Source organism: Ambystoma mexicanum, chromosome 1q, assembly GCF_040938575.1.
Source record: "Ambystoma mexicanum isolate Mex_15411 chromosome 1q, UKY_AmexF1_1, whole genome shotgun sequence".
Taxonomy (NCBI): domain Eukaryota; kingdom Metazoa; phylum Chordata; class Amphibia; order Caudata; family Ambystomatidae; genus Ambystoma; species Ambystoma mexicanum.
The window spans coordinates 1,064,571,875-1,064,584,943 of NC_090922.1; the positions used below are offsets into that span (position 1 = coordinate 1,064,571,875).

Sequence of the window (13,069 nt, forward strand, 5' to 3'; positions counted from 1 at the left end):
AGACTGTTTCTGGGGGCCTGGCTCAACACAGTGTTGTACCTGGTGGCCCCGTCGGAGAAGCAAATTGCGGCTATCCTGGGCAAGGTACAACGGCTGTTGGACATGAAGGTCGCAAGGGTGCGGTTCCTTCTCGGCATGATGTCGTCATGCATATACCTCGTGCGCCTGTGCAGGCTGCGGATGCGACCGCTGCAAGAGTTCCTCGACACCCGTTGGAGCTAGTTATCAGGAAGCTTTGAGGGCAAGATCACCCTCGAGTTTCCGTCGAGCGATTTGGTGGTGGGGTGTCAGAGCGCATCTGTTGGGGGGCACAGACTTCCAGACCCCCCTTCATCAGGAGACAGGTGCGACTGACGCATCCCTGGAATTCTCCATGCAAGAGGCCTATGGCTACCGGATGACCAGTTGTTGCACATCAATGTTTTGGAGCTACTGGCAGTGTGTTGGGCCCTCCAGTCTTTCCTTCTGTTCCTCAAGGGCAAGGTGGTGCAGATCTTCAGACAACACCGCCACAATGTTTTACATCCGGAAGCAAGGGGGCACCAGATCCCCGGTGCTCTCCAGGGAGGCGCAGGACCTATGGCTATGGGCTGTCGCCCAGGAGATGTTCCTCATTTCATCTGGCAGGAGTGAAGAACACCGTTGGCGACTCTCAGCAGAGAGCTGTGCTTTTGCCACGAGTGGGATCTTCGGCAGGACCAAGTGGATCTTCTATTCCGACGATGGGGCAATCCCCAGATCGATCTGTTTGCGACGGTGACTAACACTAAGTGCTGCAGGTTCGCCAGCAGGTTTCCCCAGCCGGGGAGCATGGGGGAGGGGCTGCTGTCTCCCCCTCCCCCCCCCCCCGATAGCCTGTTCCTCTATGCATTCCTATCGGAACCACCCCCACCCACCCACCATCCACCCAGTGTTGCCTCTGCGACTCATCAGTCAACTCAGATATGGTACCCAGACAGGTCAGTGACCCCTCCAGTCACGCTTCTGGCAGACGCAGATCTACTCGCCACGGAAGGTGTGATTCTGCACCACGACCCAAGGTGGCTGAACTTGCAGGCCTTTCTCCTGCAGCACTAGGGTTTGGAGAATGCGATATCCCATTGAATTGCAAGGAAGTACTCGCCAAGGCTTCGTCTACGCTGAAATGCTATGGGCATAAGTGTAAGAGGTTCGCGGTCTGGTGCTGTGCACAAGCACTTGATCCTCTATGGATTACGGCTCTGCAGGTGCTGCCGTACTTGCTGTTGCTGGCCAAAGCAGGGCTGGCGCACGCTTCCATCAAGATTCATCTGGCGGCTATCTCCTGCTACACCAGAAATCCAGGGCAGTCGTTGCTGTGGTCGCACCATCTGGTCAAGGAGTTAATGAAAGGACTTTTTGGCTCACTCCCGCCGGTGAAGTCTCTGGCCCCGGCGTGGGAGCTCAATGTAGTGCTGACTAGGCTCATGGGTCTTCCAATCGAGCCTATGCATTTGGCACCGCTGAGATTCCTATTGTGCAAGACGGCGTTTCTTGTGGCCATCACCTCCACACAACGGGTGGGAGAGATTCACGCCCTCTCCTGTAAGCCTCTGTAATTAACATTCCACATTATGAGGGTCATGGTGCGGGCGCACCCCTCCATGGCCACGGTGCCGTTGGACTTTATCTAAACAAGCCCTTGGTGTTACCCAGTTTCTTCCCGTCGCCGGCTGAGAGGACTTTGCCCTCGCTGGATGTGGCTAGAGCGCTGAAGTTCTACGTGGACCACACAAGTTTTTAGGAAGACAACACAGCTGTTTGTCAACTTTGGTCCTTTGAACCAAGGAAAGGCCCCCTCCAAGGCTTCCATTTCCATTTGGCTCTCCGGCTGCATCACCAATGTCACTGGTTGGCAAACTGACCGTTGCTTGGCCGCCCGAGAGCCCATTCGACCAGAGCGATCGCTGCAACTACGGCGTTCCTGTCTGGTGTGCCCCTGCTGGACATCTGCAGGGTTGCTATGTGGAGGTCGATGCACACCTTCACAAGATTCTACTGTGTCGACCGGGATTCCAGGGAGGAGTCCGGAGTCGGCCAAGCAGTGTTGCGCAACCTGTTTGCTTGAAGGTGAGCCTGGTGAGGAGATAAGAGATGCTTATTGTGCTTGTGCATGTGTATTCTTTATTCATGAGGATGTGAATCCATTCCAGACCCAATGCTGGAGAAGGAACAAGTTGCTTGCCTGCAACTGTTCTCCAGCATGGGTCTGGCATGGATTCACATGCAAACCCTCCCCCTCTGCGGCTCTTCTCTTGGTCCTACTGCCACTTTACGTGTTACCAAATCTGAAGATGGATGCCAGATGAGGGGCTTGGGTAGAGGGCAGTCAGGCTGGGGGCAGTATGACCCAGAGACCAGTGATTGGTTGTTAGGAGAAAGACAGTTCAGAACAGAAACTGATTTTTTCTTTACCAAGGATTCCCAGCCTCATGGGAATATTCATGAGAATCCAACAGTTAAAGGTAATTAGCTTGTTTCTTCATCCATCTCTGCTTCCTTCTGTTCCTTGGAACTGTCTGCCCCCCCTCCCACCCCCCCACATTGTGGGGCAGGTGCCTGGGGTGTGCCACATGATTGCTGCTGTTTTACCCTTTACCAGACATTGATTCTCCCGAGTGAAGACCCCCTTGATTGGCCTGTTGGTTGTGACTCTATCCCATGATTCCTAGTGTTAATCAGGTGGTCTGTAGTACGCCTCCTCTACGCCCCGTAGTGGGAGCTTGCGCCCGTCTCACTCCTGTTCGCCTTTGCTTATCCTGCTGGGGTGCTTACTTCAGCTTGCAGACCCCCTCGTGACTTTCCTGGGCACACATCTCCCCTCTCCACCCTTTGCTGCTCTCATCTGAGAGAGTCTGCGCTTTTGCCTGCTGGGGTGGCCCCTCCAGTGTCTTTTGGTCAGTCTGTAATGGGACGCTGCGTCTTCTTAGATTCTCTCCTTGCTTACTGTGCCTGCCCCTTCCAGGGTTCTTCCTGCAGTTCCTTCCTGGTTGTTTCTCTACTCAGAAGGAGGGGAGGGGAGGAGGGAGGGAGGGGTGGGCAATGCCGCTCTCCTCCCTTATTCCTTGGGGACCTTGGTACCTCTGTTGGGGCTAATGCGCACACGTTGCAGCTCCTTCTTGGGTTGCTGTGTCCCCAGCGGCTTCAAGCTTCCCCTCTGGGCTTGTCACTCCTGGAGAGCTATCCATGTGTCCTATCTCCTCTTGCCCCTCCCCCCACCCACCTCCTTGCACCTTTTTGTTCTGCGGCTGATCTCTGCAGCTCCTTTTTGGGGTGGGGGGGGTGAGGGAACGGCGCATGGGACCTCTCCTCCCACTCTGTGCACTGTCCAGCCACCAGGTCTCCCGGCGCACTCTCCCCTGGTTCGGGCCGCTCTCCACTTGGCGGGTTGTTGCTGATTCTCCCGTCCACGTCTTCCTTCGCCGGCCTGGATCGGATCCTTTCCCACCTCCGGTGACAGGCCCCTTCTCTGGGCCTGGTCACTTCTTCCCAGGGCTACCTTCTGGGTTGGCAGTGTCTCTTGCTCACTTCTCCACGGTTCCGCTATCCTTGGTCTTCTTCCCTGGTCCCTCCCTGGTCTTGGTGCTCCAGGGGCCTACTCGCTCCCTACCCAGCAGTAGGGCAGGGAAGGTGCCAGCACCATGTTGGCTCTCCTTGTTCTTCGGCAGGGAGCTGTGTCCCGTCTGACTAGGTTCCGCTTCAGTCTGTTACCCTTCATCCGTTTGTTTCCCCCAGGCCCGGGAGCAGCCGTCAGCACGTCAGTTGATGTTGGCCACCATCTTGGAATCTGGAAGATGCCCTCTTAACGATCAATCGCCATGAGAGACCTAAGAAAACGACACAAGATAAAATCTGGTTGCTTAATAGGGTCCAGCCAGCCCCCCATAGCACACTTCTTTCAGATGCTCCCATACATGGACTTCAGTCTCAAAGGTGTTCCAAGCACACAGCGTATTGAGGGCCGTACAAAGGGGGAAATGGTGCTTTGTAAATACATATGCTCAGATCAATGCTAGTTTCAAAGTGTACATATTCCGGAATAACCGTTAGATGGTGTCCTATGCAAATCAGGTCAACCTAAAATCAATACTAGCTCAGGAAATTACAGGCAAGTAATGTCTCACATACTTTGGCCACATAATGTGGTCTGGAATGTGAATTCCCTCCCTTCTGCACACCTGCCTATCTATTCTGCTTATGCCACCCCTTGCCTGTCCTGTGGATGTACGGAAAACCTCTTGAATGCAAAAGCCAAAACTTAAGTTCATTTTTTTCATTGCTGTGCCTCATCCGATTATGTGCTGGAATATACTGCAGCAGTTTCAGTTCTGAAGATTAAAGCAGATTTATTCTGGTTTGGTAAAATGTGCAGTTTATATTTGAGTTCTGCGCCAATTGTGTTATCCTTTTATTTTTCAGGGATAACTGATGACGATCACATGATGAAAGTTGAAACTGTTCATTGCGGTGCATGCAGTCTGTATGTTCCTGCATTGTTTAGTTCAGTGCAGCAACACTTGAAATCTCCTGATCATGCGAAAAGCAAAGTGGTAAGTTAAAGCACAATGGTGAATTGTTTGATTTCCTAAACATTAAAATCAATGCCTAAGTAGTTGGGCACCAACACATTCCACAAAGCACACAGGCCAAGTTTGCCACGAGGGTTCTTATCTAGTTGCATTAACCACCTAAATCGGAGAAAGGTGTAACTTTGTGATTGGCCAGCACTACTGTAGCAAATGTCACACAATTAAGTAGAAATTGCTATTTTGGATCTGCTAAAGGCAAATCTACTTGCTGCTGGATTGTCATCTGACCTGGTTGACTGTCATGATTTCAGATAGTTTTATCAATGGTCTCCTTAACGATGGTACCCCAGAGTACAGTTGAATAACATGATAAATGTGGCCCAATTGTACACCAAGCTCTTCTGCCTTTTTCCTTTGCATGCCTTCCTGCACGCCTGATCTATTCCTTGCCCTCATACCATCTAGTTACCCGACTTTGCTCCTCCCTACCACTAAAATGTTCTATCATACCCCGTGTTTGACTGTCAAAACCGCTTGACTCCCTAAACTATGGCAATAAGCACTTTACAAATACGAGGTAACTACTTCATACAATCTAGCTCAAGGTGCAAAGTTAAGCATTGCTTTTTCATGAGCTTGGTACAAAATATTTGTAGTTATGCTGGAGGATGATCAAGCTGTATTGGGCGGTGCAAAATAAACCCTTTCCATAACCACTTTGCGGCAAAGAACCCCAAAATCTGTCTGGTTTCCTTCTTTTTAAAAAAAATATTTTTTTTCATTTTTTAAATGAGTCCTTTATAGCCTCACTCAACTCACTTGTTTATGGGGGGTACTGGTCCCTCCCTAACACTGCTAGTTCAGTGCGACTTAATTACATTTTCTTCTGGTTGCACTTTGTAAAACACACCCATAAGCGATGTTACATGGGCACACTTTGCATAACCTAGTTTACTGCAATAATGTCCTTTTCAGTACCATATACTCAAAATGTCTGGCATGTTTTAAGACCTGGTCTTTTTTCGTTCTTGTATTTTTGGCAGGCTTTCTTCAGTCTTGGGATGAAACTCCATATAAGGGCATGTACTGTATGGTTGCACACTCCCAGACCGTGCTTTGTGTGGTCAGCTGGTTGACACTGGGATTGGGCAGTCTGGTTCCAGTACACATTTATCCCAGTGGATGTCTGCTGGGCAGATATGGTAGCTGGTGGTACATGATAGGGCAGCCACTTCTCGTTTGATGCAGATTATATTGATTGCAAATTAGCCCGCCCCTGTGATGTCCGCTGGGCAGCCTGCTCTGAATCCCTTCAGATAATGGATTGCTTTATCTCAGCACCAGCAGACTTTGTTTCTCACCACAGTGGGGGCCATACGGGCAAAGCACGCTTAGTGAGGTGGGAGGGGCAGCATTATTCAGTGACTTCAGCAATGCTTGGGGTAAGCAGCATTCACAGCAGGGCAGCAGCAACATTAAGAGATGGGTGACAGCCGTATTTGGTGAGAGGGTGCAGCGCTTACTGGGAGCAGCATTAAAAGCGTAGTGTCAGCAGCACTCAGAGGGGCAGCAACATTCAGTGACGGGACAGCAGTGCTCCAGTAGGGACGTGGGAGATCTGTCACTGTTCACTTTGCGGGTAATTGTGTATAGCCCAGGGCTGGCCCACGCACACCACCATCTGCAGCCAGAACTATCACCTTCCAGGTCCCATGGGTGCATATGCTGTGAGGCATTGTTTAAAACAAACGGGCTTCTTAAGCACAGTGATCACCTGTGCATTCATTCATGACTGCTTACTTGCAGTAGTTTAGCAGCGGGGCAACAAAGTTCGTCTCATCGGTCTCGGGTCAGTTTCCTGTGTGCATTACAGTGGGTGGTCCCAGTGTTTCGCGGGGAGCCGCTCTGTTGCAGCTTTAGGCAGGGCTCGGAGCAGGTATCCTCTCGGACTTGGGTGCCCAGCATACACTGCCTTGCTGTGTCGGCAGACTATCAGAATTACGCCCAGTGAGTATGCGGCCTCTCGTTTCAGGTCCTGCAGGTTATGGGGTGTGTGTATAACTTCAGCTTTGAGTAACAATTAAGTATTCTGCCGAATAGCCATTTTCGGCCAAATACTTGAATTTCGGTACACCCCTAGTTTGGGCAAGGTACCCACCCCCTCCCCCCATGAATACTGGAGGCGAGGGTCTGGAGCTATTCTGCTGGTTGTCTACTGGAGCTGAGAATCCAAAGGGAAAACCATGGTGAGAAGACCTTTATGTCTGTATCGCAAGCATGCAACATTGCCAAAAACAGTCGGTGTGGGGGGTGGTGGGGCTGCAGGTTTAAGGTTTATCAGGGGTTCTCCCCCCCCCAAAGCTTGCTCTCCGGTGACCATGGATAACCTCATTCAGTGCCTTGCTTGCCTAGATGGGCGGGGACCAACCAATCTTTTGTGCTGCATTGCTGTCCTACTGATGGGCTTCAAACGCCTCTACCATCCCAGGTGCTAACTATCCACTGACTGTTAAGAAAGTTTTCTTTTTAGTAACGTTCCCTCCATTTCTATGGCCCCCGTCATATCCTCCCCAGCCCCCTGACCCCCCCCCCCCCCCCCACATTTGTTTTTGTGCTTGACTTAACTTTCTCCAGTCAGGTGCAGCCTTCATCTTCATTCCACTTTAATTGTTTTGGGGAAACTGACTAGTCCTTAAGGCTCAGTATTAGCAAACTACTTCCCTTTTTTTCTTTTTACAAGTTATCTATTTTTCTTACTGTATTTACTGTACTCTTTTGTTAGCCTTGCCATATTTACCGCAATTGGCTACTAACAGTGGGTAGTGTCCTGACATTGGTTTTAGTTTGTTCCTTGGACATCTTGTTAAGTTACCTACCTCCTTTGTTCCTTGTGTGTATGTGTGGTGTGTGTGTGTCAGGCAAGAACTTGTGCAGCAACTTGTGGGAGACTACACCAGTCTTGGCCTCTTGGTATTGGGTAACCACCTACTGGTATAGGTCTGTACTACACAAGTTGGTAGTATGACTGAGCAGCCAAACTTGTCTCAAGAGGGGTAAATGTGAGCTGTAGCTTCGAAATCCACCAAAACAAGTATCCAAATAACACTTGCACTCGGTTTTCTAGTATCTTTATTTAATGATCAGTTTAAGCCTTCAAAAAGGGCAATGTGCGACAATAAAAATTCACTTGAATACTTCTCAGAATTCAGGCAAAACAAGTTGATGCTCTTTAGAGATGCTTCATACACACTTCCTACACCCTGGGGCGACTTCACTAACTACGACATTATTGACATTTATAGATCACTTTTGTACTTTGTAAAATTCTGAGGCTGGCAAAAAGGGAAAGGGTGAGGAAGGAAAACAGTTAACCGGTTCTCAAACTATCTCCCAATCCAGTCTAGATAAACTTTTCCCAGCAATATAAGTTCAAAACCAATGCATCACTTATGAAAGATAGTCAATGGGTTGGAGAAGTCTGCAGGGAGCCAGGACGGCCAGAGTCAATTTGGAATAAAGACTATGGCGCTGAGGCACTACTTGGATGGCAAAAAGTCTTACACAAAGTTAGTATTTGTTGTACAAAATCACTTGGTTGGCCACAAGCTGTTACACTTGTGAAAGTTGGAGCCTAGATCAACTCTAGAAAAACAGCTACTGCAAGTCTCAACTGGCAAAAGCAAGCTATAGTCAAAACCCCTTAGAACAGTACCTTAGGTTAGAGGATCCAGCTGGCTTCTGTCTTGGTTGCTGTGTTACAGATCCTGTGTTCCTGGGCCTCGTTCGTGGGGACAAGAGGGAGGGTGTCTGGAGGACTCCTGCACAGCAGTTCGGAGGTCAGCAGCAGCTACTGCTCTTTTCAATTCAGCTGCACTTTGTGTTTTTTCAGTGCGCAGTAAACGGCACCACTGCAGATCTTGGACAGTGTTTGGGCTTCCTGCGCTCCCGAGTTTAGCACTCTGGTGCGGTGACTCGAACTTGGGTTGTCCTGGTTCGGGAGGGTCCTCTAGACTCTGAGCTTTTGGCCGGCTTAGACGTTGCACTTGACTGGATTTCTCGACGCCTGCCACTCTGTTCCAGCAGCAAGGAAGTACAGGGAGTTGGGGAAAGGTCCTCCAGCAAAGTTCGTCTCTGCGTTAGTTCCCACTAACCCAATGGAAGAAGTCGTCCCTTCCGGAGCGTCACTTGTCGATTCGGAAAAAGCACAGCAGCAGGGCTTCACCGGCAGTTCAACTGTCCAAGAGGATGCAGCAAGCTTATCTTCATGATTCCTTTGGATGGTTATACCAGTAGCCGACTGTCTTAAGTACATGAAGCCTCTCCTTTTATGCAGGTTTCAGGGCAGCCAGCCAATCAGTGCTGGGTGCATTCATGTTGCTCTGGATGATGACCATTTTTGGGCACCTCACTCACGCCCTGCCAGACACTGAAGCCAGAGGCAGGTTTCAGTACTGAAGCCCGCCAAAGGCAAAATGAACAAAGGGGTTAGACCTGGTTTGGTGTGCAAAACCCAAGAAGGACCTCACAAATGTCAGGGGGGGGGGGGTCAGGCAAGTTTGACACAATGGTTGCCCATGGATGCTATGCTGCAGCTGAGGATTCAGTCTGTGGTAGGAACATTAAACTATTGCCACAAGCAGTGGTAGGAACATTAAACTATTGCCACAAGCGGTTTAAAGTCATGATGATAACATAAAATGTTGTACACGAGTAAGTAAGAAAGGGGGCTACTAAGTAACCCCCAGCACTCCACACACAATGACCTACCTACAAAGAGAAAGCTAAGTAAAGTCCGTTTCAATTTGCGTTGCTGTGTCACCATACAAAAAATGGATGCCTATGGAGTTTGTCAGACTCCAAAAACAAAGGAAACCCATAATCCAAATCGGATCAAAATACATGAGTGAGAATAAGGTCTCACTCGGGATGAAAAAATCCATAAATCCAGCAAAAAAGCTGTGGGTCTCCCAAGATTGAAGGGGAATTGGCACATACATGATGATTCTCCTTAACAGTCTCTAGGAAGTGGTTTGAGGACTCTGGTCCCTATCCACATCTGTATGTCTAGGGAGTATGCATGAGTTTCATCATCTTGTGTGTTCCATTGGGTGAAGGCTGAGTTTCTGGATAAGAGTCCTACACTCATGCCTCAGATCCTGGAGAAATCCTGCAAGGAGCAAAGTATCCTGCCCAACTGCGAAGGCCGTGTAAGGTCGTGGGCCTGTCATAAGAAGGCATGGCAACCAACTGTTGCTGCAGTCCCAGTGGCGCCCTGTCTGGCTGGCTTCAGAAAACCTTCTGTGCTCCTCCTTCGACCATTTCTCCAGCATGGGGTCTGGCATGGATTCACATGCTCATGAATATTCCCCGTCAGGCCAGGAATCCTCAGTGAAAAAAAAAGTTTCGTGTGCAAACTGTTTCTTCTCTAAACCAATTGCTGAGCTCTGGGTTATACTGCCCCCAGCCAATGACTGCCCTCTCCCGAAGCCCCTCCTCTGGCAGCCATCCTCATATTTTGTTCTGCCTCGTGTTTTGCTCCGTGAGCTTATCTATGATTTTTCTCATTTTCAGTTAAAGTTTAATTTTTGTCAAATGGGTCCCATGTGCTCTTTTGTTCCTTTGACCGGCAAGCATGGATCTTTTTGTCGATTTTCGTTGCCCCTCAAGGGATAGAATTGTCGAGTTTTCATCGAAGATTCCGGAAGGCCATCAAGCCTACACTGCACGCTACACCATGTCGGAGGGGGAAGGACTGTCTCTCCAAGCTCTGCCCCTGCTGCAGATTGGGAAATGTTTGTGGGGGACAAACACTCCCAGTGCCTGTCTCCATCTGGATCACAGGGAGGCAGATTGTAAAATTTGCCTGTGAGTCACCAACGCACCATGAAGGACCGGCACAGCAGATTTGCGGTGTGGCTCAATGCCAAGGCCTCTAACCTGTGCATCAAGCAGCAGCATGATTCGCCCAGAACTGGCTGGTCCAAGGAGCGGGCTTGAGGACACCCCCATCCGTGGGGACCCAAGACGAGGCCAAGCACCGCGTTTCCTTTGGTTGCTGCGCAAGCGGTCCTGTGGCGAGCAGGGCACCATCGCAAGACATCCCTCCTGCTCCTCCTGGAAGAGGAAGTCTGCTACCCCGTGAAGCTGCGGAAGAAGGCCAAGGCGCTGAGTAAGGTGACCAACCTAACCTTGAAGGCCCAGGTGGTCCAGGAGAAGTCCTCTTCAATAGAACTGGTGGTGGCAGCCCTCTCAAACGTGGGGGGGGGGTTAACCCGATCAGGGTACCTCAGCTACACGCAGTGGCCCTTCCCAGGTGGGAGACTTCGGCCAAACCTGTGGACAAAACACTGGACAAGACTAAAGTCCTGAGCCTGACTCTGACCGCCAGAAGCAAAGAAGGGAGTGGGGCAGTGAGGCCTCTAAGGTGCTCCAAGGTGACAGATCTCTCTTTGTCAGACAAGGACATGGCATCCGTTCAGGCATGGAGGATGCAGGGAATGACGGCCAAAACTCAGGACGATGGCAGTGAGATAGTAGAGGGATGACTAAGAGTTAGACGCTGGGCAAGCCTACACCCCCCCCCCCCCCACGCCCCCCCGCCCTCCTTGACACATGTCGCTGGACATCCTGTCTCTTCACACGCTGGTGTCAGAAGAGAATGCCAACGGCACCCCCAGCTCTGCCGGTAGTGGGCCCATGCCACCAAGGCAAAGAGGAAGCACCACTCCACCTCATCAACCTAGGGATAAAGGGATAGATATAGCGATGACTGATACGGACGGCGGTGTGACCCTGCCACCAAGAGCGTATCCACCGGACAAAGTGGGATCTTTCCACGTTCGACCGTGTCGGAGCTCTACCAGTTTACGCCAGAATACCAAAAAGGAAGGGGTTCCTGTACCAGCGCAAAGGCTAAAAGGAAGACTGTTCTGGCAGTGCCTCTCCTGGACGATGTATGGGATGAAGGTCTGGCGCTGATGAAGAATCCTGCCCCGGCCAAAAGACCGACTGGAGGGGTGCCGGAGTCCACACCCAAGTGCCTGCGATCGCAGCCCTCCCCGGACTCTGGTGTCTTGCTGGCTGCGAGGAAGAAGTTCTCCAAGCCATCGTTGGCCTCCATTCCCCTGGACTCCATGGGTCGAAAGGTGATATTCTTGGTGGCAACCATGGTCCAGGCAGCAAATGCTCTTGGAATCCTGGCCAGGTATGACTGGGAGCTGTGGTACAAGATTGCCTCGTTGCTGGGATTCCTCCCCATCTACAAGCGGGTCAAAGCACTGAAGATCCTCCAGGAGGGTGAGCAATATGACCATGCCATCTCCATGGCCCTGGACATCGCAGACACTGGGTTCTGCCAAATGGGAAACAGTGTCTGCCTCAGTCGTCACGAGAAGCATCAACATTTCTGCTCTTTTTCGTACAGGGAAAGCATTACCAATTCAAGGCTTTTCCCTTCGGATTGAAGTCCACCCAGGTTGTTTACGAAGGCCCCCTCGGAAGAAAGGATTGCAGCCATCTTGGGCATGATGCAACGGCTGTTGGTGCTGAAAATCGCCACAGTGCGACCCATCAAGTAATTGCTTGGCATTTATCTACCTGATCAGGCTCTTGCGGATGCAACCCCTCCAATAATTCCTCGATGCCCGGTGGATCCAGGTGTCAAAGCTTCATGGACCAGATTGGTTTTGATGGAGGGATAAGGTGCTGTGGCGTGTGCTGCAACATCACCGTGGGCACAGACTTGGAGTCCCTCGTACCTGGAGATGGTCACCACGGATGCTTCCCTGGGGGGCTGGGGAGCCCACACCAGAGGCCTGTGGTTACCAGCAGAGGAATCTCCACATCAATGTCCTGGAACTGCAAGTGATCTTGTTGGCCCTCAAGTCGTTCCTTCTGTCCCTCAAGGGCAAGGTGGTGAGGGTCTTCACAGGCAATACCACCACAATGTTCTACATCTGGAAGAACGGGGCCACCAGATGCCCAGCACTCTCCAGAGGCACACGATTTGTGGCCCTGGGCTGGTGCCCAGGGGATGTTACTCGTTCTCCAGCATGGGGTCTGGCATGGATTCATATGCTCATGAATATTCCCAGTCAGGCTGGGAATCCTCGATAAAGAATCTGGTTAATTTCTGAACTGTCTTTCTCCTAACAACCAATCGCTGAGGTCTGGGGTCATACTGCCCTCTACCTAAGCCCCTCCTGGCAGCCATCTTCGGATTTTTACTGCACGTTGAAGCGTTGGGCATCCTCGTGTTTAGCTCTCGAGCTTTTACTGAATTCTTTTTGCTTTTTGGAAGAGTATTACTCTATTTTTCATCCGCCTCGTGGACCATGTCAGAGGAGAAGGATTCCACTCCCCTGTTAAAGATTTGCTCCTGCTGTGGCATGGCTTTTCGAATGACGAGCATTCCCAGTGTCTTAACTGCCTGTACCCTGGCACAAGAAGGAAGATTGTGCGTTTTGCCAGGAGATGGTTCCTCACACAATAGATCTGCACAGTGAATGAGTGGCTACAGGCCA

General features: G+C 50.7%; 1 protein-coding gene across 4 annotated transcripts in view; it reads left to right on the top strand.

Annotated features, from left to right (window-relative positions):
- Positions 1-13,069, top strand: part of LOC138541450 (DBIRD complex subunit ZNF326-like) — an 86,399-nt gene that overhangs the window by 51,398 nt on the left and 21,932 nt on the right. For all 4 annotated transcript variants that reach the window (XM_069641760.1, XM_069641761.1, XM_069641758.1 and 1 more), the window contains exon 8: positions 4,438-4,568. In XM_069641760.1, the coding sequence (XP_069497861.1) occupies positions 4,438-4,568 (131 nt within the window). The remainder of the gene's footprint in view (positions 1-4,437; positions 4,569-13,069) is intronic.